General features: G+C 39.6%; 1 protein-coding gene across 1 annotated transcript in view; it reads left to right on the plus strand.

Annotated features, from left to right (window-relative positions):
- Positions 1-26922, plus strand: part of FAM126B (family with sequence similarity 126 member B) — a 98311-nt gene extending 71389 nt beyond the window's left edge. The window contains exons 6-14 of the mRNA XM_018570155.1: positions 1206-1385; positions 4353-4433; positions 10446-10561; positions 10652-10747; positions 11656-11772; positions 12576-12663; positions 13133-13292; positions 17950-18084; positions 25612-26922. Of these exons, the coding sequence (XP_018425657.1) occupies positions 1206-1385; positions 4353-4433; positions 10446-10561; positions 10652-10747; positions 11656-11772; positions 12576-12663; positions 13133-13292; positions 17950-18084; positions 25612-26213 (1575 nt within the window). The 3' untranslated portion in view covers positions 26214-26922. The remainder of the gene's footprint in view (positions 1-1205; positions 1386-4352; positions 4434-10445; positions 10562-10651; positions 10748-11655; positions 11773-12575; positions 12664-13132; positions 13293-17949; positions 18085-25611) is intronic.
- The last annotated feature ends 397 nt before the right edge of the window (positions 26923-27319 follow it).

A 27319-nucleotide genomic window follows, 5' to 3' on the forward strand; every position in this document is an offset into this window, starting at 1 on the left:
ACATAAGTCGATTATTTACAGTTTTGCATACCTTCATTTTTTTACCTTTTCGCAAAAAGGCGCAATTACAAATTTGCTAATATTTGTTATTTATTAACTCAATACAGTTTTATCTTTTAGATTTAGTCAGAAAATTATTTTTTTTGTGCACGGATACTGATTTTGGTGTGTTTTATCAATTGAATTGTGTATTTTTATCGGTTTAATATTAATTTGAGAAACATTTGCGCAATTATCGCAGGGCCTACAAATTTTGTATCACCATCTTTTTATTCTACCGGGCCTGCGCTTTCAGAAAATATATGGTTTGGGGGGTCTTTTACAAACGCTAGCAACGCAGCAGTTGAAAATCAAATCAATAGGAAACAATTGCAGAAAATTCAAAAATGGCGTGGCCAGCTGATTTGAAAAATGTTCTGGAGGGCTTGGCAGCGAACGGGTTAATGGCAACTCAAAAATGTTACTTACTTTCAGGCTAAGTGACAGTGGTCACCATGTAAATGTTAAATCTCCCCAGTGTGGAAACGACTATAAACATTTTGCAGGAGTTCTAACCTTCTGCTTTTCTATCTAAGGCTCTGTCTACATCTTTGATGTGGGAGGGAGCATGTGTGATGCCGGACAAGATCTCACATCGCATGTTGCAATGTTAGGTGCACAGCAGCGTGATTATTTCGTAATGGCTCCTCAACACACCTAGCCATCGTATGTGGGTTGTATCACACCACATCACAGGGTAACCTATTACCATGTGATATGATGCAATGGTAACAGAGTGTACCTGCACTTTTTTTGTGCAATTTAGCTATGGTAGACAGCCCATCCAAATGAATAGGCTATCTACCGCAGCATCTCTGGCATGTAGATGTTTTGAGGGCTAAAACTACGAGAACGTTTGTGCTAGATACTCTTTATAGGGAAAAGCAGTGGTTAACTTTTTTGAAAAAAAATCAATATGCTTTGTTCACGTTTGTCAGTGTCCAGTCTTTGTCTATATTTTGAAGGTGATCCAAGGACAGAGCCCCTAAATATTTGTGTTATTACAGATTTTTACTGTACTATGCGTATGCAAGCTTCCATTTCAGTAAACAATGAACTAAGGATATTGTGCACTTTTTGTATTGTTCCCCGGGCTGCACTTTCCTCTTAATATGTCAGATTTGAGGGTATCGCAATTTTATCTGCTTTTTGTTTTATATTTTCAGCTTCTGGAACCAATCTGCCACCAGCTTTTTGAGCTCTATCGCAGCTCAGAAGTACGACTGAAGAGGTTTACCATGCAATTCCTGCCAGAGTTGATATCCATCTACCTACGCCTCACTGCCAGTCGTGATCGGCAGAGCAACGGCTGTATTGAAGCTCTTTTGCTGGGAATTTACAATCTGGTAAGGGCCATTTTTGAGATAGTGCAGCTCACTTTTTTCAAACTTATTTGTAATCATCCTGTCCATTTGATATCTTATTCTGGAAATCCTTGCTGCAAGGAATGAGGAATATGGGCAGGCTAATACTGCACCAGCACATTGATGCAGAATGTTGCACTGTAGCTGCTCACTACCAATCAGCACTGAAGGACAGGACATCATTTTTTGATCCCCACCTTACTTCAGGCTTGCTGCCAGTTTGCAGTCTTTGCATTGAAAAACAACTCCCTTCCTCTTTCCATTCTTTACCAGTGGACATAATTCAGTAATAAACTGAGAATTGCCTGATTGCATTTTATTTTTTAGCTGATAACTGCAACTGTCCTATTAATATCTACCAGGCATTGCAATTAAATACATGATGGACGTAAAGTAAAGGTGTTGCCCACAGCAACAAATCACATTCTAACTATATGTTTTGTGCAAGGTAATGGAAAACCCCACTTTCTATCATTCTATTTTTCTAATGTAAATAATAAAGGAATTTGCAGTAACTTTCTCAAACAGGCTGAGAAGAAGAGGAGAATGCCTCCTATACTTACACTTTGAATCCCTGTGTCCTACAGTAGAAAACCTGCATCTTGTCATCCCTGTAGGTTTGAAACACGTTTTCCCAGTATATCACTAGATTACAAGATTAAAAACTGAAGAAAATCTAGACCGAACTAGGGATGCCTGAAATGTTACCTGAAGTTCTGTGCAAATCTTTGGGAAAAGTAGTAGGACAATACCACCAGTAGGGAATGAGGTTTCTAGGGGTGAGTTGCCCTCAGTCATTGTACTGAAGACTCCCAGGTTGCAAAGATCTAAATTTGTGTCAGGTTTATCAGACCAATAACATTATATTACAAAATATGGAATTGGAATGGAATTTCTTCTTTTGGGAACAAAAGCTAACAGCTGTGGGCATCACATCCACTTTAGCCCACTGTGCTGCTTTAGCTGAGAACTTACCTATAACCGAAAACTGACTAACACTTGAATATTCAGATTTGTTTCTAATCCTTTTTGTTATGCATCCTGCTTTGTCTTTAAATGTGTCCTACTATGTAGTACAAGCGTATAGTAGAAGTACTTGTGATAAAGGGTATGTTACTATTGAAAAAATATTACGTGTGTTTCTTCCTTGTCAAAAGTTGGCCATACACTGCTCTTCTTTTTAGAGCTGCAGCTAACGATTATTTTCAAAATCGATTAGTTAACAGATTATTAAGTTCGGTTAATCTGATAAAAAAAATAAAATTTAAAAAATGGGTCCAGTGATGGGACTACTAGTTTGTATTGAGGTTGTAGTCCATCACAGGAGCAAGCTTGGAGCGGTGGACTAAAACAGAAAAAAAAAAAAGTGTGGTGTGCAATATAGTGAAATGGAAAGTGTAAAATTATACAGCAATGAATGCAGAATGGCACCGGCTATAGAGAAATACAACAAATCCCAGCAATAGTACATTATGGTGGTATTCTGCATTGCACTATATAATGTACTATTGCTGGGTTTTGTACTCTTCTATAGCTTGTGGTATTCCGCATTGCGCTGTATAATGTATTATTGCTGGGATTTGTAGTCCTCTATACAGCGCAATGTAGAATACCACCAGCTATAGAGGAGTACAACAAATCCCAGCAATAGTACACTATACATACAGTGTATAATGTATGGCTGGGATTTGTATTCCTATGTATAATATACAGCACAATGTACCATCAGCTATAGAGGAATCCAAATCCCAGCAATACATTATAGAGCACCATGTGTGGGAAAGTGCAGGCTTACCTGAGCAGTCTTCCAGCAACTTGCTTCTGAGATCGGGCCTGTCTATCGGCGGCTGTCATCCCCCCACACCTGCTCCTCCTTACTACTTCTCCCTACGTCCCTGTGCTGATCGTGGATGTGGGCGGTGAGGCGGGGAGGAGGTGCGGCGTGTGGAGCGTGGATGCGAGCGTGAGGTGGGGAGGAAGTGTGGCGCGCAGCGTGTGGAGCCGTGAACAGAGCCAACCAATCGGAAGCCGATTAATCGATGATTGAAAAAGTTGACAACTTTTTCAATAATCGATTATGTCGATTAGTTGTTGCAGCCATACTTTTTTTTTTTTTTGTTTAACCCGTGGGCTGAACAAAAAGTAAATAGAGCAGATTCCTCCATCAACACTGCAAGTTAGTTGACTGAGGAATCCGCATTGTTTCCTTTTGTATTGTGACGGCGGCCACTGGGAGATTACCCAAACACATTGGCTGCCGGCTCTGTTCATACTAAGATTTTCCAACCAGCTCTTTCAATCAGCTGATCGAGGGATGCGGCCCGAAAGGATGCCGACAGCTGCACCCACTGTGAGAATGTCGGCTTCATCAAGAACCGGACGAAATTCACAAACTGTATGGCCACCTTTTAGGTTGGATTCACCCTTCAGCCCTTTAAAGGAAACCTGTTACAAGGGAATCATGGCAGCTGACATTGCTGACAATTCCTTATGAAAATTTTAGTTCCCTGGTTTTCAGCTGATGTATTGGCTTCAGAGCCACTGACCTGGAACAAGTATAGGGAAAATGAATTCCATTATTTTCTGACACTCATTTACAGCAAGTGTGTTCCAGATCTGTGACTCAAAAAGCATTCACGCCAGGCAACAAGAATTTTCTAGAAGGAGGCTAGTAACGGCAGCCCATGTCTCTCATGACTGGGGCACTTTACAAATTCTGTGTTGTAGTTTGTGTTTTTGTTCTAGTGCACGGTTTTCTTAGTTTTGATGTGACACAAAAAAATAGCAAACTTTGGTTTTAAATGTGCAATCTAAACCACATTTATATAATGCTGTAGTGTAAGTCCAGTCCTATTGTCCCAAAACAATAAATACAATGACACAGACTTCATTTTCAGTGCTTACTGGCGAATTGTACCTTTTTAATGATATTGTTTCACTGATTTATAGGAAATTGCTGACAAAGATGGAAACAATAAAGTACTGTCATTTACAATACCATCATTATCAAAGCCTTCAATATATCATGAGGTAAGCAAGAAAGGCAGACCAGTACTATATTTACACTATCTTCACAGCCAAAGCAGATGAGCTGTTTAACTATATAAATTAAATAAAGGAAGAGTGGTTAAATGGTTGTTGAACATTGTTAAATACATTCATACTGTCAGATTTTTTTGTGTTAACCCCTTCATGACTGAGGCCCTTTTTTCAATTTTTGCACCCATGTTATATTCCACATTTTAGGCCTGAAAATGACGTAAAACCCCCCAACATTATATATTTTCTGAATGCCAAGACCCTATAGAATAAAATGGTGGTAGTTGAAAATTTTTATGTTGCGCAATATTAGCGCAACTCCTTATTAAACCCCAAAATTTAGTGACAAATTTAATTAAATGCCCCAAAACACAACAAATTACCCATTTTTTAAATGAAATATAAAAGATGAGGTTACAACTAGTAAAACGATACCCAACATGCCCAGTTTACAGATTGCGTGCGACCGTGAAACGGCGAAAAACTGCAGTACCCCAAAAAGTCAATAAAAGACACTTTAAAAGCCCCCACAGGTCATCAATTTAGAAATACCCCAAAATACTGGCCCTAGGATTATTGCTCTCACTCCGGCGTGCGTGGCGATACCCAACATGTGTAGCGCGTTCGTCGTTTTCATGCGTAGGCGCACCCGACGCGTGTTTACGTGGCGACGCGCGTGCTCGCGGGGGCGGGGTACTTTTACAAAAAAAAAATTATTAGATTATTTCATTTTAATTTTAAAAAGTTTTTTGTTTTTTTTTTTAACTTTACTTTGACTGCTATCACATGGGGGGGCAACACTGTACGTCGTAAGTCACGAAGGGGTTAAAGAACTCCGGTCAAAATGTATTCTAAACGCAGCTGGGTGGATCCAGAAGTATTGTTGGGATCCGTCCCACCTGTGATGCTCCCAGTATATCGTGGGCAATAGCCGCTGTATACTGAGCTTTGGGTCATGGGAGGAGGTTACTGTATGTACTCCCGTGACCCTAAAGAGAACTATGGCGAAAAACACTTAACTCATAGTTCTCTTTTAAACTCACCTGAGCCTCGCAGCCAGCTGGCTGTTAGGCCAGTCTCTTCAGCTTGTCTCCCCCCTCCACTCCAGCAGTCTAAGGTCCTGTGAGTCATCACGTCTATACAATGTTTAGGATGTGAGGACGCCAAGGGACATTTCAGTGCTAGAGTGGAGGAGGAGACAGGTCGAAGGGACCGGTCTAATAGTCAGCCAGCTGCGAGGTTCAGGTGAGTTTAACTTTCTTATTTTCGCCCCTAGACATAAGCGAGCACTTAACCCTTGCAGTGCTGCAAGGGTTAAGAATAATTATGCCCGAAGTTCAATTCAGAAGTGTTGTTTACAACAGCAAGGATAATGTTTGACAGGAATCTCTGATTGTTACTTTGTAGTACACTGCCCCTTCTGGTTCTAAGGCTGGATATTCACAAGCAGTACTATCGATCTGAGTATCATTTACCACAATCAGGCATTGTACAAGTTGTAACAAACGTTTCATTATGGATGAGTGAAACCAAGAGTTTTCTTTTTTTCCCCAAAATCCTGGAGATTTCAGCAAAATGCTTTGTAATCAATAGGAAGGCAAAACAATGTTTTTTTTTTCTTCAGGGTACAGTAGGCTTTAAATTGTCCCTGAGAGTTTTGCAGGCTCCTTTCTTCTATCCTGGACCTGTTCTTGTGCCACAAAATGATCCCCCATTTATTTAAAAAAAAATTCGTCAAACGGAAATAAAATGGATGGTGAAAAAAGTAATGATAAAAAAATGTACAAGGAACAGTATACAAAAAACTTTATAAAAGTTGAGAAAACCAAATACAAGGAATACTAAGGAGCTGATTTAAAAAGCAGTGGTATGGTTGCACCACACATTTATAAAGCACGGTGATATGCTTTACAAATGTGCTCTTCGTCTCTCAGGCCTCCAAGCTCTAAAGCTGACAGTATCAGAAATGAAAAAAAGTTCTTTAAGCAATTGAAAAAAAAAAAAAGCCAGGTGGTCTCTCTGCTCCACTGAGCAAAGAGAACTCCATAGGGCTTTGCTGGCTACTCACTGCAGCCTGATTTTTATGAATAGGAATGGCTGCAATAAGTGTAGTGGAGCAGTGCATAAAAGAGAACGGATAGCAATATCCGCTCTCCCTTATACATGAGCCCTTATATAAAGTAGATTACCCAAAATACACTAAGGAAAGCATACTTTCTAAAGACGGAACCTTTTTGTTTTAAAAAAAATAAAAGCTTTTTTGCCTAAGCATCAAGCGAAATTAAATTTCCACTTTCTCTTGTGTATCAAATTTCGTAATTTCTCAACAAAATCACCCAACTCATTCCTTTTCCTAAGTGATGCCCTAAAGAGCTCATACAGTCATATATTTTGGGATATATAAAGTGACTTCCATATGTAGCCATACCTGGGATTTCTACCATCTAATTTAGACAGCATGGGTAATACTTTAAAGGTGCAGAATATTTTTTATTAATTTTCATTTTTTTAATTGAACATAGACATTTCTTGGTTTCCAACGTTCTCCCCCTTCCTTTCCTTTTTCTCTGACAAACTCTGTGGTCCTCTAGGAACAGGTGGATTTATTCTGAATTTTGTAACACTTGAGTTGCACATAGGTTGAATCTATTCAACTATTTATGACTTCTGAAGAATGCGATTTGCAGCAGATGTTTAGAAGTTTCACAATAAAAGGGGATGAACAGTTATGCAGTCAGTTTTATTTGTACATACCGGTAATTCAGAAAACTTTGTAGGTTTTGTTTTACAGTTCACTTATCTGGACTATTTTATATAGAGAGGTCATCTTAAATTCAGCCAAAAAACATTTTATTTTCAGACTGTAAAACTACAAACTGTAGAAAAATTGAATTCTATATGAACTATATAGCGCTTTCATTCTACTTGGAAAGTTCATTTCTTGGGGAAGAAAAAAAAAGGTTACTTCCCCAAAAAGGTTACTAAAAATGGTATGTAGCTATATTATTATATATTATATTGAGTTTAAATGGGTGAAGTACTGACTACCAGGAGATAAAAAAGGAAAAACAAAAAGCTGCTTCTTAAAAGGGTAGAGTTATAGGTGACACTGAAGGTGTGCGCTGGGATAGGTAGGAGGTGAACCATGAAAGAACAGAGTCTTGGAGGCCAAGGTATTAGAGTTTATTGAGAAGATGAGGGTGGTCAACTGTGTCAAAAGCAGAAAGGTCCAGGCGTATGAGTACAGAGTAGTGGCCTTTGGTTTTAGCGGTTAGTAAACCGTTAATGAGTTTTAGAAGGGCAGTTTCTGTGGAGTGTTGCGGACGAAAGCCAGATTCGAAGGGGTTAAGGAGGTCGTTAGCAGTAAGGTGGTGGTTCAGGCAGTTGTAGTCTAGGCGTTCAAGTTTGAAGGTAAATGGGAGCAAGGAGATGGGTCTCAAATTGTTCAGACTGGTGGGCTTCATTGAGGGCTTTTTTAAAATGGGGTTCACCAATGCTTGTTTTAGAGGTGTAGGTGCGATGCCAGTGGAAAGGGAGAGGTTGAAGATGTGAGTTAGAGATTGTAGAATAGAGGTGACCTGCTGTAGGTTGACCAGAGTAGTTTGGGTCCAAGGGGCAGGTAGTTAGGTGGGTGTTGGATAAAAGAGTAGCTACTTCGTCTGCAGTGACAAGATCAGATGAAGAGAGTATTGAATGTGGTGGCAGATTTGTCTTTGAAGTGATTGGCAATCTCCTGAGTGAGAGTGAATTGGTTGAAGCAGGCGGCGGGGGATGAAGTAGGGAGTTAAAGGTAGAAAAGAGTTGACAGGGACTGGATTAAAGGGTGTTAATGAGTGTGATGAAATAGGTCTGTTTGGCTGTGTAGAGGCAGGTACTGTATTTTTGGAGGACGGGTTTATATAGGGTGAAGTCTTGTATGGATTTGGATTTACGCTATAGTCGCTCAAGAGCGCGACTATGTCTTCTTAGTCTTTTAGTGTCATCTGTCTGTCATGGCTGTAGTGGTCGGGTCCTAATTCTGTGAGTGGTGCCTGGGCAAGTGTGTCCATGCAGGAGGAAAGTGAGTTATTGTAGAGAAAAGTGGCAAGGTCTGGGCAGGAAAGGATTGTGATTTTGTCATAAAGGTGGTCTGTTGCAGAGTAAAGAAGACAAGGGTTTAAGTGGCGAAGGTTTCTACAGGTAATGGTACTGGCGTGCTGGCAATTTTTGCAATGTCAGCATAGGTACCTGACCTCTTAAATGCTCTTTTGGCTGAATGTGCACAAAATCCCACATGCACACTTCAAAATCTTGTTAATTGTGGAGCGGGTTAAGAGAACTATGGGGTAACATTTTTATTCCATAGTTCTCTTAAGGGTCACAGAAGGACATATACTAGCATCCTCCCGTGATCCAAAGCTCACTATATATAGCGAGCTACAGCTCGCTATATATTGAGAGCACCGCAGCCGGGACTGATCCCTACAATGAATCCCTACAATGCTGTCGAGACCCACCCAGCTGCGTGAGTGACAACTGGCTCTGCCTATCTAGAAGCAGAGCCAGCTGTGCCCGCCCCCACCTCCCCCCGTCCATTCCCCCAGTTAGCGCTGGAGGATCGGAGCAGGGAATCCCTTCGGGGAACAGTGACTGACAGTGACCGCTCTCTGCAGGGACATGATCGAGAAGTGAGCGAGCGACGGTATGCGTTCGCTCACTTCCCGATCTATAGAGCCAACGTGTGACAGTTTAATTGTCACACGTTGGCTTGAACTAAGAAGTTGAGTGAGAATCACTCACCTCATAGTTCTCCTTTAAAGCTGCAAAGGGGGACTTCATATTGATGACTCTGTGTGGCCTGTACCTTCTTCAGCTGTGCTAGCAGAGCCTTGCATGTTGGGCACCAGGGAGAAAAAGGGAAAACAAATATCAATGGCTATTTGTTATGCCTTCTACAGATAAAGCTGGCTGAGTGTACTTCCTGCCAAGCCCATGTGGCAAGGTCATGTGACTGTGTGCAGCTGGGACTTACAGCTGAGATCAAAGCCTGTCAGTCCCTCCCTGCTAATGGAGATTGAGTGCTACAGAGGAACAGGAGAATGAAAAGAAAATAGAAGTTAATCTGAGTTGATATAATTATTTTAGGTATAGAACTACTGTATGTACTCTTGTTAAACTACTCTGAATCCCCCTTCAGATATTACCACTTGCATGTTAATGCACAGTATTTCATGAGTTCTTGTGTTGCGTTAAGGCATCCTATCAATTTTGAATGGGCTGCCCACATACCACCCAAAAAAAGTGTGTTGCCAACTACTGTAATTGCATGTTGGGGTGCGATTGGATATGAAAGTTCCATGTGTGTAAGTCTGAATTGGCTCTGACCTAAAATGTATGTTAACACACACACACATTGTTCCGATCTGTGCATTGTGGTTCACTACAACTCTTAGGTGTTGGAGTGCAATTACAATATGCATTGGAGTCCTTTTCAAAATAAATGTTACTGCAACGCACAGGTTGTCCATTACTGTAATTGCAGTAAAGCATGTTACCTCAACCCATAGATGTGTATTGACAGTCCATTCAAAATTAATTTGATGCCTTATCGCAGTGCACCTCCTCAACACATTGAAACGTTTTTGCAAAATGCACTGTGAATGTTTATTTATATGTCTACGGTCTTTCTTTAATTTATAAAGATATTCTACTGTGTGGCCCTCTGAACATTTCAGGACCCATACTTGAGGCCCTTCAATTTTACAAAGTTGATCACCACTGATCTAACCAGCAAAGCTTGAGCTGTTTTATAATCGTTAACATGTATCAACGTAAATAGCTGCATTTATTTTATATATTGTATTCTGTATATTACCTTTTGATTGAGTTCATGATTTAAATTTGAACTTATTGGCTTATACATGTGTATTTACACCTTCATATTGTATGTCATGCTTACTTTTGTTTTCTTTGTTCTCTTTCCTTTGTGCATCTTCTTATTCTTAATTCCAATGTTTTGGTTAGCCATCAGCATTAGGGTCTATGGCTCTGACGGAAGGAGCTTTGAGTCAGCATGATCTCATCAGGGTTGTTTACAGTGATCTGCACCCCCAAAGAGAAACCTTTACAGCACAAAACAGGTAAGAAAGGGCTCTAATGGGAAGTGAACATGCTGAGATGGTTTCTTTGGTTACATGTGAGTCATAAATTACTTTTTTAAATGCTTACAGGTTTGACGTACTGACCTTTCTCATGTTGTGCTACAACTCTGCTATTGTGTACATGCCGCCTTCCTCCTACCAGTCACTATGCAGAATGGGTTCTAGGTGAGTAGGAAAGGCTAACCTTATAATTGGCGGCAGGCCAAAATGTGCATTGCCAGCACTTAGCACCTGGGGGCTAGCAAGGAATACTGCAGACCAGAATAGTCTGGTCTTTACAGGAGACTTGGCATAGTACCGCAATCTCTTGTGTCTCCTCTGGCTGTCAGCTATTCAACATATTTCAATGGAGATTACAACTTTTGGGGGTTCTAAAACAATACTCCTTGGTGTGTGAAAAGAACAGTGTACAAACAGAGGAGTCCAGATTTAGTTGGGTACCACTGATAAGATCATACTCTAGATTAGAGGTATGCAGGATCTTGAAAAAAATAATTAGGTTTTTTAGAGGTGGGGGTGCCATTGTCTTCCAGAAAGCTGCATTGACAACCACATATTTTATGACCCTTCTATTATAACAAAATTAAAAATTGGGATTCCATACCAAAGGTGCAAAAATGCTGAGGGTACCCTACAAAATCTTTTAAACTTGTGCCTTGTAGTTTACTTTCCTAGTTTACTTTCCTATGTATACCTGATTATTTTCAGATCCTTGCATGAATTGTGTTGTGTAATGGTTGTCACAGTTCTGTTGTAAATGGAAGGCAAAGCTTTTTTGAAAAAATACACAATAATATAGATTTGTAAAAATGTGAGCAGTTACGACTAAAAACTGTTGATATACATCATATTATAAATACAGCCAGGCAACTTATCTTTAAAAGGAGGCCATTAATGTCAACCTATATATTTTAATTTGGGGGCAGGTTTCCTTTAAGTGGTCACTTTAGGTGCAGATAGTGCTAGGAGGGGCTAGAGATGACATGCTATAGCATGTCAGTTGTTTCAGGTGATGTACATCACTCCTTAATGTTAGTACTAGGAATTATTGTGTTTTTCTTTTTTTACTGCAGACTGTGTGTTGGTGGCTTCCCGCGGCAGCATGAGAAGCGCTGGAAAGAGATGTGTGGTCGTGTTGTGCTGGATCCTGGCTTCATGGTCCAACTACTCACTGGTATCTATCATGCAATGTAAGTGTTCCCAAAACACATGAGATGTGCTGTTACACTCATCAGAGTCCGTCATTTACTTTTTAAAACTAGCTTATTTATGCATATCTCATTCTTCCTTAATACATTGCGGTCATGGTATGTTCCACATTTGAACCAATGTGAGCAACTACTTTCACCTGACGAGCAGCATGGAAAATTGAGTTATATTTGATCCAGTTTTTCTTCCGTGGTGGTGTGAACTTGGACTAATGAACTTACTGCAGCCAATCTGTTTTCACGTAACAATAATTGTATCATACCAGCTAAGACATGACTTCTTACTGGCTCACATGGGTACCTATACTTTCATAGGGCTGTATGTCATGCAGAGATATTAAAGAAGGGTCCTTGGGTTGAGCTGAGTTTAATGGGAATCAAGTTCTTCAGTTCACCATAAACCACAAACATCACTGTGATTTCTTATGCAATGGTGGTCATTGCTAACATTGCCGGAAGTGAGAACTGAACGTGTTGCCCTCAAGAACTAGTCTTAGCTTGCTTTCTTTTCTGTCCAACTCTAGTAAAATCGATGATGCTCAGCTTTATTTCCCCCAGTCCTTCTATATCAACATTGTTTGTTCTTCTGCATTAATATTACTTAATAATGAAAGTATTTTATTTCTTCACGTTTCAGACTGCAGCTATCTAAAACTATGCTTTTAACAAAGCTACAGTCACGGTTTTAAGCTGTTTCATAGACTTTCATGATCATGTTATTTCTGTGAATATTTAGCAAATAGTTCTTACTAGAGTATGTTATTTGTTGCTCTGCCTTTGTACAGATACAATGGAGAATGGGACCTTGGGCAGGAGGTTCTTGATGACATCATCTATCGGGCCCAGCTGGAGCTCTACTCTCAGCCCCTATTGGTAAGTGAATAGTTTTGTGTGCTCTGGGGTCACCGTTCACAGTGAAGTTAAAGTATAAGCAAGATTTATCTGGTTGTGCACGGTAGAAGATAAGTGAAAGTATTGTTGGCTGTCAATCTATGCAAGCACTGTTGCAGGCAATTCTATTTCAAAGGTGAATGAGTTCCATTCTGAGACCGTGTCTGTAAGTCCAATTTGTTTGCAAGTCCAACAAAGTTAGCCTAGGTGCCCAGCTACATCACTGCTGCTTTTACGCTTGCGCCCGGACATCCTGGGCTTGAAATAAAGATACTGTACTCTATACAGTACTGTAAAGTACACAAAAGCGCACACACACACACATGACAATGTATGCCAGACACGTGAACTAACTTACATGATTGGACATGTGAACGCATGTTGGTATCTTTGAAAGTTCACAACTTGAATGTTTGTATGTAGGGGACTTACTATACTCATCTCTTGTCAGGTTGCAAATGCTATGAAAAATTCCCTGCCGTTTGATGCTCCGGACTCATCACAACAAGGGCAGAAAGTATTGAAAGTTGAAGTGACGCCAACAGTCCCCCGTATCTCTCGAACGGCCATCACCACAGCTTCTATACGTAGACATCGCTGGAGGAGAGAGGGTAATGACTATAGTCTTTAACAGATTTCTTACTGGTGCCATGTTTTTTTGTGTCTTTAAATCCTCTACTTTTGGAAGGATAGAATGAATAAATAAAAAGTCTAGTCCCAGAATCAAAGAAATGTCTAGTCCTAGCTGTATTTATTATAATCATTTAGTTGCATTATTTTACATTGTAAATGTAGGTGTATATTATTTTTGAAACCCCGTACAAACTTCCTTCTTGACATTTTGTATTTAAAGGGAGCGGTCAACAACATGCCAGTGTTGCACCATTGCATCCCAGTCCGGAAAATCTTTGGGGGGTATAGAGAATTGGTCATGTGCAAAAAAATTTCTAGAGGAATGTAACTAGCATATAAAGTTCCTGGATGCTATGAGCAATACCTTTTTAATGTTTGTAACTTTTTTTGTTTGTTTGTATCATCGAATCTCCTTTTTAGCAGTATTTCTAGATTTTTGCCTCCATCTGAACTAAAACTGCTGGAGCTTATGAGAGACTCAACTTGGTGGTCTTTGACCTTTTTTTAATGTAATTTATTTATGGTGTGACAGATAAATGTAGATTATTTTTATAAGGACATTGCTTAAGGGCAAAGATTGGAGAATATTACTTGCCCTTGTTGCTGATTTGCCAGGGTCTTTCTACAATTACCTCTGCCTATGTAGATTGTAAGGATGCACCGATACCATTTTTTCAATATCGTATATGAATACCGATATTTATTTTTCGGTATTCACCGACTACCGGTACCGGAAAGTCCCATTAAGGAATTTAATGACTCACTGCCCAGCTTCCTGATACTGAAACTTCCGGTATCTGGAGCATTTGGGTGTGTACGAGTACTCGCCCAAATACTCGGTATCGGCACCGATACTAGTATCGTTGCATCCCTAGTAGATTGTCAGTAGGACTGGTGAAATCTCTAACTTTGCAATCTCTGAAGGCAAAAAGGAAGTGAGAACAGAATAAAAATATCTAATTTTTTTTTATTTTATGCACTGTTCTGGGTCTAAAATTGAAAATAATTAAAAGCCCTGCTTAAACAGTATGCAAGATAAGGACTTACACACACCTGTTGCTTGTGTTCACTGCATTTAATTTAGCTGGTTACTCCCTTTCCAGATTTGGATGAAAATGTCAGGCTATGTTCCAAAAAAGCACAGTGCAATTTTAAATACATGAAACAAATGTGTCCTCCTTCTCTTATGGGTTTTTTCCTCAATTAAAATACCAATAATGTATTTAACTACTGCTAGTTTAATTATTGGAAATCTGTCCTAGCTTCCCACTGCACAACAGAATTAAAATGAAGACCGATTGCACAGTGTTGTCAGTCTAGCTTTGGGCGCCTGTTTACAGGAGGTTATCAGTGTGTATGTTTTCCTTTTGATATCCAGTCAGCAGTTTAAAGGTAGGTAGGTGGCCACGTAAACAGAACTTCTGCAATTAACTTGATTTTTGGGGTAGGGAGGCGTATTGGACTGTGTCCATGAAGGACTCTTACAGCTATCAAAGTAAAGTAAGACACATGTAGGGCATGCAAATCAGATTCTAAGATTTTGGCTGGAGTTTTGCTTTTATGCCAGAACAAGTTTACCAGTAGGTGTACCATTATATAGATAGAAAAGCAACATATAACTTGTCTCTGCAGTCCTATATAGGCATTTTTCTTTAAGCCCGGCTGTGCAGTAACATCGCAATGTCAAAGTGACAGGTTCTGTATTCTAGTATTGTAGCTGTTTTTTTTTTTTTAATTAAACCTGAATTAAAGCTCTTCAAAAGTCCTTATCTGCAGTCAGCCATATAATTCTGGCATTTAAAGGTGGCAGTCTCTATGGTTGCACACCTTCACAGGTGCCCTAATTCCCAGGGTACTGTAATGTGCAAACAGAAATTTAATTTCCTAAAGTAGACCTAGTACATACAATATTTATCTAAAAGTTAAAGGCATGCATGCTTAGTAATGTGTTAGTTATTTATTACCTCTCGTAGAGATCACAGTTACCGCCCTGACAACTCCTTTATCCTCTTTTGCCATGAAAAGGAAGGCACCCTCTTGGTTCAGGTATTACCCAGAGTCGGCATCTGTTTCCTGGAATGTGCCAGCTCAGAGATGACACATTCTTATAAATCTTGGTGTCTGGGGTGCTCTGGCTATGTTCACAAATATCTGACATAGCTCTACCCCCTGCTCCAGCCTCACACCTTATAATTTACATGAGAGAGGCTTCTGTCAGAGTTGTGACATATTTATATACAGCTTACCGACATGTACATGAATTTGTCGCAGGTTCTGCCATTTATTGCACTGCCCAGAGATGATTTCCACATAGAATATATGACACTCTACGAATTCTGGGGTTTGTCTTAAGCTTACATGCATTAAAAGAGACCATGTGTTCATCAAGTCATGCAGCTGACTGAAGACATCATCTCAGCCTAGGCACAGTCACTTGGCTCTTATTTACGGACACTTTTTTTAAAGGTAAAAGGTAGAGTTTTTCTGAAAAATTATATTTTTGCTTTAATATTGTGAAATGATAGGAATATATTCATGCAGACTTATGACGTTACTGAGAGATCCACCTCAAGTTTCTTGTAGCCCATCCCTGGGGCTTTTTCACATTATCGATCTCTGGGCTTCAAGGTTTCCAGTGAGGTCTACGAGATCAAACTCTTTGTTACCTCTATTATATAGCTACCTGAAGTTTAGGCATTTTAAATGGGATGTATTTGTTTAATGCTTACGTGCACTTACAAACTAATGTGCTTTGCCATAACTGATGCTTACTTTCTATGTAATAGGTTTAGGCTGACATAAATATTCAATGTGCATTAGAGTAGCAGCTCATCTCAACATACTCAGTGTGCATTAACTGTGTGTATCCTGCACTGTATGTCCTCTCACTTTCTATCGACCCCTCTTTCACCTTACAGTTTTGTGGGATAAAGTGCCTTATTTTGGTGCCATAAAACAACTGATAACAGAGGTAACAAATCCGTACTGGGCTACACAGCAAAACTGTGCAAAGTAATATTGGTGATGCATTTTCTGAAACATATTCTTCATTGATGACCACATAATTTTTACTCTCTCCCCTTTACTGCTCCAAGATAAAATATGCCACTTCTTTGGTGGGTGTGTAATTTTATGTGGAAAAAGTAAATGGGTAGCCTGATAAATCTGTAACGGAATTCAAAAATTGCAGCTGGAGGGGCTGCACACACACATCCATTGCAAATGGTTTGCTAAATGAGAGTGTGCAGTAGCCTAGATAGAATCTGTTTGCTCCTTGCTTGAAATTGTGCCTCATAGACTACAATTAACAGGATTGTGGAAAACCATACACCACAAACTACAGTGCTATAGAAATGTATTTCCGTCTTTAGAAAAGCAAGTCCTTGTCAGGTTCTGTATTTCATTAGTTAGACCACAGTTTGGTGACATACCTCACAAAAAGGTGTTCACAGAGGTAGGAAGCTCTTTTTTTCAGAATGTAACCACTTTTTTTCCATTCTGTTTCCCAATACCTCTGTTCATGATCATAAATGCAATGTGTTGTCATTTGCTTAAAAAAGAACTCCAGAATTTAAAAAAATGAACCCTTGCAGTGTGGGTGCTCGTTTTGATCTAGGGGCGAAAATAAAGAAAGGGTACTTACCCGATCATCGGCCCTGCGGCTGTAACCACTCCTTTCTCTGCTCCAGCTGTGATATGTCCCTTGGCATCCTCACGACTAATGGAATGCAGTAGATTTGATAACATAACCATCGGAGCTCATGGAGATGAGGCTGCGGGGATCGGTATTGCAGCCAGGGGGGACTGAGAATTGGGTGAGTATTTCTTATTTCTTCTCACCCCCTAGACAAAACAAGCACTTAACCCTTGCAGTGCAGGGGTAGCCCCACTGCTAGGGTTAATCTTTAAAAATCCTGGAGTTCTTCTTTAACAGATACACTAGCCACATCTGTGTGAAAGTCCTTTCACCTGACTGCTCGTCAACTTGTTATGCTTACATATGTTCAAATGCTAATGGACCATTGCAGCATGTAAATCTACTGGTTCATGTCTATCTTTCTTTTATCATGTATGTCTTCGTTTTCTGCTTTGTATAACCTGGTTGCATTGTTGTGGGTTGATTCAGTTAAATGTTTTAATTGTTTGTCATTACTGTAGCAGGTCTTCCAACCTCACAGTTCTTTTGCCTGTTTTATACTTGTACTTGCCTTTTGACATTGGCATCTTCTTATGTAGACCATTGAAAATGTAATGTCTGGTTGTTTCATTAACTCTGTTTAATTTGCACATTTTCTACATTAGTGATTTATTAATCTTTCATAGTCTGTTTTAGTTGCATAGTTTATTTTTGTTGTAAACATTGGCCTAGCAAGGATTTTATTGGTTTTAAATGTAAACTTGCTTTTCAAGCCCCTTGAAAGACGATCAGTCAAGACTCTAGTGGCCTTATGATCTCTAATGCTTTATCATTTCATATATTTTCATAGTCATTTGATTTCATTTAGTTTGCAAATGTACTTATCTGTCACCAACTTGAGATCTTTCTTTGGCCTTTTTTTTCACATGGACACGCCACAGCACGTAAAAGGCAGACACTTTATACAAATTCTAAATTGTTCCTATGTTGCATCCCAGATGGTTTTGACCTTACAACCGACTCGAATCCGGCCTCCCCGATCTTGCACATCACTCCAAGCCTAGGGGATACTCGTGAGGGGGATGTTCTTGTGTACCTGACACCCGAGACCATCTCTCCAGCTGCTACTGAGGGTAGGCCAGATGTCTTCAAAGAGCAGTTAGTGAGAGAGTTGATTGAGGATAATCATTTCTCTCTACATAAACACAGGCTGCTTCTTTATAGAGCATTCAATAACATTCTTTAGTGTATTGGGTTCTCCGTGCCTCTGGTTCAAGCTTATAATCAGGTATTCATTTTGTTAATTGGCCCTGCCAAGCCTATGATTGCAGCATCACCCATGCAAGCAGCTTAGCATGGCTAGCAAATATATGTGCATGCATGAAAGCTCAATAAGCATGCAGGATACCACGGCGAACCCTCATTTCTAAATGTGTTTGTTCTGATTTATAATTATGTTCTCTTCCAGTATTTTAAACTATTTTGAATGTTCTTACAGAAATTAGTACACCTGTAATACTAGTAAAAAAAGTAAGACTAAATATTAAACAGGGTGGTTTTTTTTTTTCTAATCATTTTACTGCAGCCCTATATTGAGATTGTGTTTCAAGAAAACAAAAATGGAGAGATGGATAAATACCATCCCCATCTCTAAACCATTAAATACACAATTTTATATATGTGGCTATACAGATATGGAAAAAGGACTAAAAAGTTAAATATGATGTTATTCTCCACGATGACCTGCGGATCAGGAGAGATGTTTGTCCCCAGGCGCAAGCTCTCTGCATCCAGGTACAAACATCTTTCCCGCTACATGCAGACTGCCACTTACAGATGCGGTCAACCTGTCATTAACTTGAATGGGCAGAGCAGCAACATCTGTGTGGACACCTGGAATTCCTGCCGCAATAATCCACAGGTTCTTGAGGCAGAAATCTCAAGACTGACGTTTGCATGAGGCCTAAGGCTTAAAAGACAATCTGTTTACAGAATCTGCCTTCTTCAGAAATCAAACAGTCATCCAAACCATTAATGCTAAATTAGTAACTTGATCTTTTAATGTCTCCCTTCATTCCCTAACATTATTAATGGCTCTAACGCTTCTGGGCTGATTTCCCAAAAACTGGAGCAAAAAGTAAGCAGTTACCAGAATGAACCATTCTGGTTTCCTCTTTAATCTGCAGCAAAAATGTGGTTTGTATGGGTAACTACATTAGCTTTTGTAACTTACGCTTTTCCCAGGTGTGCTCTGTGCCCTGAGCACACCATCTCCGGGATATGAGAGTGGGGGTTGTTATTCCCAAACAGTGACTTTTTTAAAGTTGCTCTTTTCATATAGATTATTATGTAGTTTTCTGGTAGATGGTAGCACTGGTTCAAAATGCAAAAAGTAAACTTGGGTGCCTGATTTGTTTTTAGGTGCTGAGCTTAGCTACATTACCTGTTCCAAGAGTAAGGCCTTCGATTTAACCTTTCTCTTAGGGTTAGGATATCATCAGAATCTAGTCTGATTTCCGTTGTGCCATGGCCTACCCTATATGCCCAAAATATGCCTTTTGTGCACCACTGAAAATAATTGAAATATAGAAAGCATATATTAAAATCATTGAAATGAAATTAGTGGCAGTTTGCTGGAATATACACAATGCAGTAAATTGTTGTATTTACTCGGCTCACTGTATTTGGAGAGAGATGGGCTGTAACAGATAATTTGTTCCAGTTATGTAATTACTGTGCTTGCAGCAAAAATCCAAAATTAATAAGGCCATCCTGGGGAAAACATCTTCTGTAGATGGATGAGCCTCACATTGACATGTAGACATAGTCTATTTGCCATTAATCCAACTTTATAGGAAACCTGTAATGTTCACTGGCATTAATTTATAGTCTTTAGACATAGGCTTGCTGTGCTTCATGGCATTCTATGACACAAGTTCAAATATCATTAATTATTGTCATATAAAACAAATGACCATTTAAAGTAATCTAAGACCTTCTTTAATAAAAAATACATAAGTTCTGATGTTTAACCAGCATGTTGTTCGCATGCTGTAACCCATAGCATTCAGTCAAAGCCTATACTGCTAAAGCCAGACCAATACACTACATTTTTAAAAAGTCGATTAAAGATCTGCTGAGCATTGTAGATCAGTTGTTTGAAATCATTAATTTAATTCTCCAACATTCACCTACATTCTAATAAAAAAAAAAACTAAGCCAAAACAAGAACTTTCCTAGCACATTGGATGTTTGAAGTAAACACAGGTTCAGAAGATTAAATGAAAAGAAAACCTTCTTTTTTAGCAAATCAAAGCCCTTTGTCTTTAAACTGACAAGGAACATGACCTTGTTAGTGATGGTACTGCCTGCAAGCAATTGCAAAACTATATAGCCCAAACGCATTTGAAATAAGAATTCATGTCCTAGCCCTATCAATCATGATAGAACGGTAGCATAATTTATTTAGCTGCATGTGCATGGCTCTGAAGAGCTGAAAGGAGATTTGTCTCCCTGATATTTGAGAGGACACTGTTTTTGGCGTTTTGTCTGAATTTCTCTTTTTTTCCAATTCTTCATTTCCTATGCAGAGTATGATTGTGGAGTTATTTTCTCCAGAACAGCATCCTTCACGTTTCATGAAACAATGGGGAATATTTAGACTTTCACTGATACTTTTAGACGTGACATATGATGGTTGTATTTGTGCTTGTGGAGTCTAATTTTCTTATGACTTGTGTCAGGTCTGTGCACTGATTTACCAAGTTATATTAGATAAACCTGTTTATTCTTGTATCACAGTGTACACATTGCTTCTGCACTGAAGTTAGCCATCCACATTTTGGCACTGTATATGTGTACTCCCTGAACTTGACCCATGTGGCAGCTTTCATGCGTGATGACATCAGAAGCACACTCCACTCAGGGCCAGATTTACTCTCCCTGCTGCCAAGGCCAGGTTCCTCAATGCCACCCCATCCCCCCTCCCCCTTTTCTTTTTGTGTTTTACTTTTTAATCACCTTTTTTTAATTTTTTTTAATTATGATCTTATTATTTGTAACTTTTTTAATTTATATTTAATTTCACTTTAAAAATTTTGTTTTATTAATTAACTTTATTGCTGTCACACAGGAGCTAATAAGCCCCTGTGTAATAGCATTTGGAGGTGACAGGTTCTCTTTATTAAACCTGTCACTTCCAATACAGGAGTTCTAGCACAGCACTGTGCTGGAACTCCTTTGACAACTAAGAGGGGAAGGCTGCGAGTGCAGCTCTCCTCTCTCACTGTTTACATGTACGGACGTTCTCCGGTCTACTCCCCGCTCTACTCCCCGCTCTCTGTCTGGTGATATGAATGCTGTCTATTGTCTACCACACTGGCTTCTTCCATAGCATAGCATGCTGTCCATTAGAGAGGATCCTGACATAGGAATGAGCATAAACGATGTGAGAGCTCTTTCTTTAACCTGGAAGATGCCGCCAAATAGCCTTGTTTTTTAGGTAGAAGAAGTAGAAGGAGAGTACTATTGTCTCTGTTACCAAGATCTGACACTGTTAATATTTTGTCTGTCTTCACTAACACCAAAAAGTTGCTTAATGTTTAGTTCACATTTCTGAGCTTCTTTTCATGCATTGTGCAGTTAATTGTACTAGTAAGCTTGCATGCTGTAAAGGTTTAACCATTTTTATTCTGTTATCCACTCATGATGACAGTGCACAGTATGGCGTTTCCTTAAAGCTCAATGTTCTGCCTGCTGCAATTTGTACAGCTAATACCAGATGTTTTATTTTAGCAATATTTACCAGGAAAATAAACATGGGACAGTAACAATTGAAGCCCAATTGGAGCTTCAAATAATCCCAAACACAGATATCCTAATGCTCTTGCATAGGAATAAAACTACACAGGCGAGACCTTCTTCCCTCTTATTATGACAGTCTAGGTAGGAGTATGCAGGACAATTATAGACTGCACATAGATGATTAATGTGTGCTATTCCTCTAATAGGAAAACGTGCTCTGTAAAGGTAGAACTTGGACACAATGATGGAGGAGGATAATGTACTCACACTGATGTAATATTGTTTGTAACCAAGAACTATAGCTCTGCTAAAAGAAAAGTTACATCTGTTGCCTTTTTTTTTTCTTGCTATGCATTATTGATGGTAGAAGGAATGGTGTTGTATGGATACAGAGACAGTGAAAGTGATTCCTGTCTAATTTAAAAATAGTTCTTTACCTCCCAGTGCCTACTTTCTCATCCGCAAAGGTTTCAGGTTGATTGGAAATGAACGATCCATTGCAGGGTTTCTCAAACTTCTGCACTGTTTGCTTCATACCTAGGGTTGTTTGGGTGCCCGCCAAGGATGCACTTAGCTTAGTTCCGCAGGGTGTTCATATACTGTGGGAGGGGGGAATTTATCAAAACTGGAGCAGTTGTCCATGGCAACTAATCAGCGTCTCTTCAGTTTGCTCAAGCAAGATTTGAAAATGAGACAGAGAAGCTAATTGGTTGCAGTGCAAATCTGCTCCAGTTTATTCCAGCTTAAAAAAATCTGTGTTGCATGTTTAATTAGTTACTGGCTTGCATAGGTCTGCATGGGATCATTGCCAGCACTTTTACAACTTTGTGTCTATGTGCCTGCACTAAATTTTCATGCCTGTGCTTCCATCAGAGGAGCTATTTCCTAGGTAACTGATGGCCATGGTAGGACTTGAACAGGTAGGTGAGGCTTCCAGCTACTTGATGCATTGATTAATATAAACAGTATGTGCAAAATTTGGTCTAATAATATTATTTGTTACATATAACATAACATTTTAGATTTATGTTGGGTAGGCATGTCTGGAAAATATTTAATTTTGCTTCTGGTAGAGGGTAATGTTGCAGTCTATGATGGGACAGTCCCATGATATTCTTCTAGTCTCCACTCACTGAACATGCTGCTGCCACCTTGTCACAGTTTTTATGCTGGCCCTATTGGCTTCAGTAGGGAGTCCTTTGACAACAACATAGGCAGAAGTTGCAGTGAGTACAAGAGATCACTAAAGTTCACTGAACACACAGAATTTAAACATTGGGCATGCTACAGTAAGTATAGTATTGAACTCCGGCTTCCTTGCACCAAAGATTTGATTTTTTTGGGTGGAGGTTTGTTTAATACTAGAAAACAAATACCGTTTTATGTGCTATCTACACCAACAAGACACATGTTAATAGTCAGCTACATACCGTACTTCATCTCATTCATTTCAAGTTTGAACATGTTCATTGTGTATAATGTAATGCAGTCTAGCTCGTCTTCAGCTCCTTTTATCCTTTATAATGCAGTGTTTTTTTTAAAGGTACACTTCACTTGAAGAGGTGCTGCATCTAAACTGGCCATTTAATGTGAAACCCAATGCAGTTTCAGAAAGAAAAACACTTTGTACATAAACAGTCATGTACCTGTTAAATAGACAGGTGCTTGGGGAGGTCCAAAAGGAAAAAAGTATTTCCAGAGATATCCACCAAAGTAAAAGAGGAGAGTCTGAAGAGCCCTTTAGGTTTAGTATGTTTTCAAAAATAGTGTATAAGTTAAATAGGAAAGTTTTTCCTATCCCCCGTTTATAGGCTAACTAGGTTGTGGGTAAGCAGAATGCTACAATGCAACCTTCCAGTGTCTCTTGTGGAGAATATTGCTGTCTTCACATAGAGAAGAGGTTGCTCTCAATGCCTTGAAATGCTCAAATGGACATGAATGAATGCTAAAGACAACTTATTTAGTGTCAGGGGAAAAAACAGACGTTTGTTTGATTGTGTGGCAGAGGTGCCTGTGGTTTGTGTGGTGCCTCTGCCACACAACCAAACAAACGTCTGGTTTTTTTTTTCCTAACACTATCAAGATGCACCTTTTGAGAGGAAGCAAAGAGTAGTATAGCTACTCTTTGCTTCCATAAAATATAAATGTGTCCTTCATATGAGCTTCAGAATGTCAGGTCTTGGCTAGCATGTTACCTTTTCTTTGACTGGAGGGAAGGTAGATACATGTGGTACCTAAAATAAAATAAATTTTAAAGTTTGGTTGGATAGGCATCACATGTAGTCTGTGCTTAAATTTGCTACGGTATATCAAAATGAACACACAACTTCAGTGTCTCAGGGTCTTTGAAACATTTGACTTTGCATTTTGTTTTTTTTACTGAAGGTAAACTCTGCCTATTCATTTTACATGATGTGCTCATTTTGAAATTCCCAAAGTTGTGATGGGCCTGTCTTGAGAGCCTCTGTCAACGAATGATAGTCAACTGTACAAGTAGATTTAAAGCAGGATGAAAGTACCCTTCAAAAGAAGAAGGGATATTCACCTTTCCTATAAGTGGCGTGTTAATCTTCTGAACTCCGAGTACAGCTGCTATCCCCAATGGATGTGTCAGATAGCATGTCCTCTGCTGGGTTTTGTGGTTCCTTCCGCTGACCCCTACATCACTGCAGGACACAGTAGCAATGTAGAGGTAAGTGGGAGGAAGCATAGTTGCCAGTGGTAGACACACAGACACAACTGGAATTGTTGGATAGCAGGAGTGCTCAGAGCTCTGCAAGAGGGTGACGATTCCACATGCCACCTGTCCTGGTGAAGAGTGCTTCTCTTCTTTTGCAGGGTGCTTTCCTTTGATTTTGTCTGGAAAGAGGCAGGGTTGCTTTAAATAGTGATTCAGTGTCTTTCTTACTGGAAATTACACCTCAAGTTCTAACCATTAGAAATTTCCAGCATAGTAATTTCTAGTCAATAAAGTATTCCCCACCCTCATGTAAGGGTAATTTGGCTGCTGGCTCGCTAGTATTTTGTTTTGCTTTATTCGGGATCCACATTAACAGTATTAGACAATATTAGAATAGGCTGACCTTTTTTCAACCTTGTGTACTATGTTATCATGTTTTTTTACTCCTCACTGATTGCAGCTGAGACTGAGCAGCAAGGAGGAGAGGAGTACTGCCAACTGTACCATGAAACCAGCTGTCAAGGGACATTTTAAACCTGTGTCGAAGGACAGCTTGCTGGGTGGAAAAATCTTTTTCACCTTAAAGGGTCTTAGATTAAAAAGTTTAGAGTTGTTTGTATTTTCCTAATTTGTCTTAAAAATACAATCATTTTACAATAATTTAGAAGATTAAAGAAAGCACTTTCCTTGTAAATGTTTACAGAAACTGCTGCCAAATATGAACTATTCAGCTTATAAAAACTCACCGGTGTATAATCAATGAACAAAAACTCTATTCTAATCCGTTCCCAGGGACTTCATTATTCCCCATGAGGTGCTGTCGTCTTGTACAGCATAGAGAAGTTGAAGTCAGGTTGTGAATCGCAGCCCTAGGTGTCAAAGCTCTCTGCATACATTAAATCCGGGGGGTGTGGTTAGAGATGAGGGTTTAGCTGTCGACATTTAATAAAATGTCTAAACTTGCAAATGAGTAATAGAGATGCCTAGTCTGTATAGGCTGAACATTTTGGGGAATGAATGGGTGCATTTGAAACAGCTTATGGAGCAGATTGTGAAGGTACCACTGTTTGTTTAATGCTTGGGGAACATAAAGGTTCACATTATCATATATTAAACTCTTTTCTGTAAAATGTATGTGTGCTACAATAGGATAATCTAAATTGTTTTTATATTTTAGGACCTGAAGGCACCTTTACTGGAGAGGACTCCATTAATCTTAATGATGCAGATGAAGGTTTCTCATCAGGGGCCTCGGTTAGTAGCCAGCCTGTTGGAGCCAAACAAGCTTCATCTTCATCTTCATCCCAAAGAAGTGGTTCAAGAAAAGGAGGCAGCGTTCGATCAATCAAAGAGAAGGAGCAACCTAGTCCATCAAAGCCTAATGAAAGTCGGGAGAGCACACCAAGGAAACAGCCTGTTTCCACAACTGCAGATACTTTACTTGAAGCAATTGAGCTATCACCTTTGAAAAAGCACCTAAGCCTCCCAGCAGGCCATGTGGTTGCAAAAGCAAATAGTCTTAGTCTGATCCGAACCGCCAGCACTTCATCCAGTAAATCTTTCGACTATGTTAATGGCAGTCAGGCAGGTGGAAGTGGTGGAATAGATGGAGTGACAAACCTTTCCACTTGCAACACCAACCGCTTTTCAACAATAAGCTTACAAGAGGACCGATTAGGCCAAGCAGGAGAGGGCAAAGACCTATTATCTGCTGGTGCCCCGTTGACCAAACAGTCTCGATCCCCAAGTTTCAATATGCAGTTAATTTCCCAAGTGTAGGTTCCCTACTGTCTTTTAGAAACTGTGCAGCTTTGCATAGGAAGAGAGAGTTTTGTTATCATTAAGTTCCCACTCCTTTTGATTTCCCTCAAATAATTATGTTCAAGCAAAGCAAGAGCAATACAAATTACTGTCCCCAAATTCTTGATCCCTGTTCGACATACAAGCAGTTTTTCTTGTCCAAACTCCTAGCCTTTTCTTCCCTTTCTGGGTGAAGTGCAATTTAGGAAAAATCCCCTTTCATCACTGTGAGTCCACAATGAATTTCTGCCGGAGAGAGGGTCAACTTCAAGGATGTTTTTGGAATATGCTTATAGCTTGCACTCAAGTTACATGATGTCTTTATCCACCACATGTCCATGTGACTTACTTTAAATGTCAGTGGACCATTTAGTTTGTGAAATTAGTTTATCAATAACCCAGGTTACATCTGTCTGTTTACTGTGGCTCTGGACAATCCCATTTCCTGCTTCCTTCTCGTAATCTTCAGCAAACATGTACTTTAGTAGATAGCATTTATCATCTGTTGACAACAGATACATTCTGATTTCGGTTTGTTTCATTTTCCATTTCCCAACATCTACGTCTTCCCTTTTTCCACAATGTGTGGGGTTTGTCTGACCTAAGGATTTAAACTTGGACAAAAAAAAAACCTAGATGAAAACCAGATTCTTGTCTTTTAAGGATGTTCGCTTTACCTACTGGCTAATGCTTGCAGTTGGATGTCAAGTTCAATGTCGGGTAAAAGGAGGGACTCCATAGGCTGTCGTTTTGTTTTTGCAAACAGCCTGAAGGGCCCTCTCAGCTGCTCCCCTAAATCCCTTTCCCCCAGTATCTATTAAGATCTCAAACCTACTTGTGGTGTTTGTTCCAATCCAGCCAGGCCAGTTATGAGAACACATCAGGGAGTGTCATACAGTCTGCTGGAATTGCTGTTGTACAAAATGATATTGTGTTCTCTGTTCTTTTGACCACACTGCCATTGATATTGACCATTCGTTTTGTAAGTTGTGATAACATCCCTAAACTTACTCGATTCTGGAAGGGTGGGGGTAGTGGGTGTGCTGATTTAGTGCTGCGCGACTCTCACAACCTCCAACAACCAA

This window comes from Nanorana parkeri, unplaced genomic scaffold, assembly GCF_000935625.1.
Source record: "Nanorana parkeri isolate BGI_ZX_2015 unplaced genomic scaffold, ASM93562v1 scaffold1465, whole genome shotgun sequence".
Lineage (NCBI taxonomy): Eukaryota > Metazoa > Chordata > Amphibia > Anura > Dicroglossidae > Nanorana > Nanorana parkeri.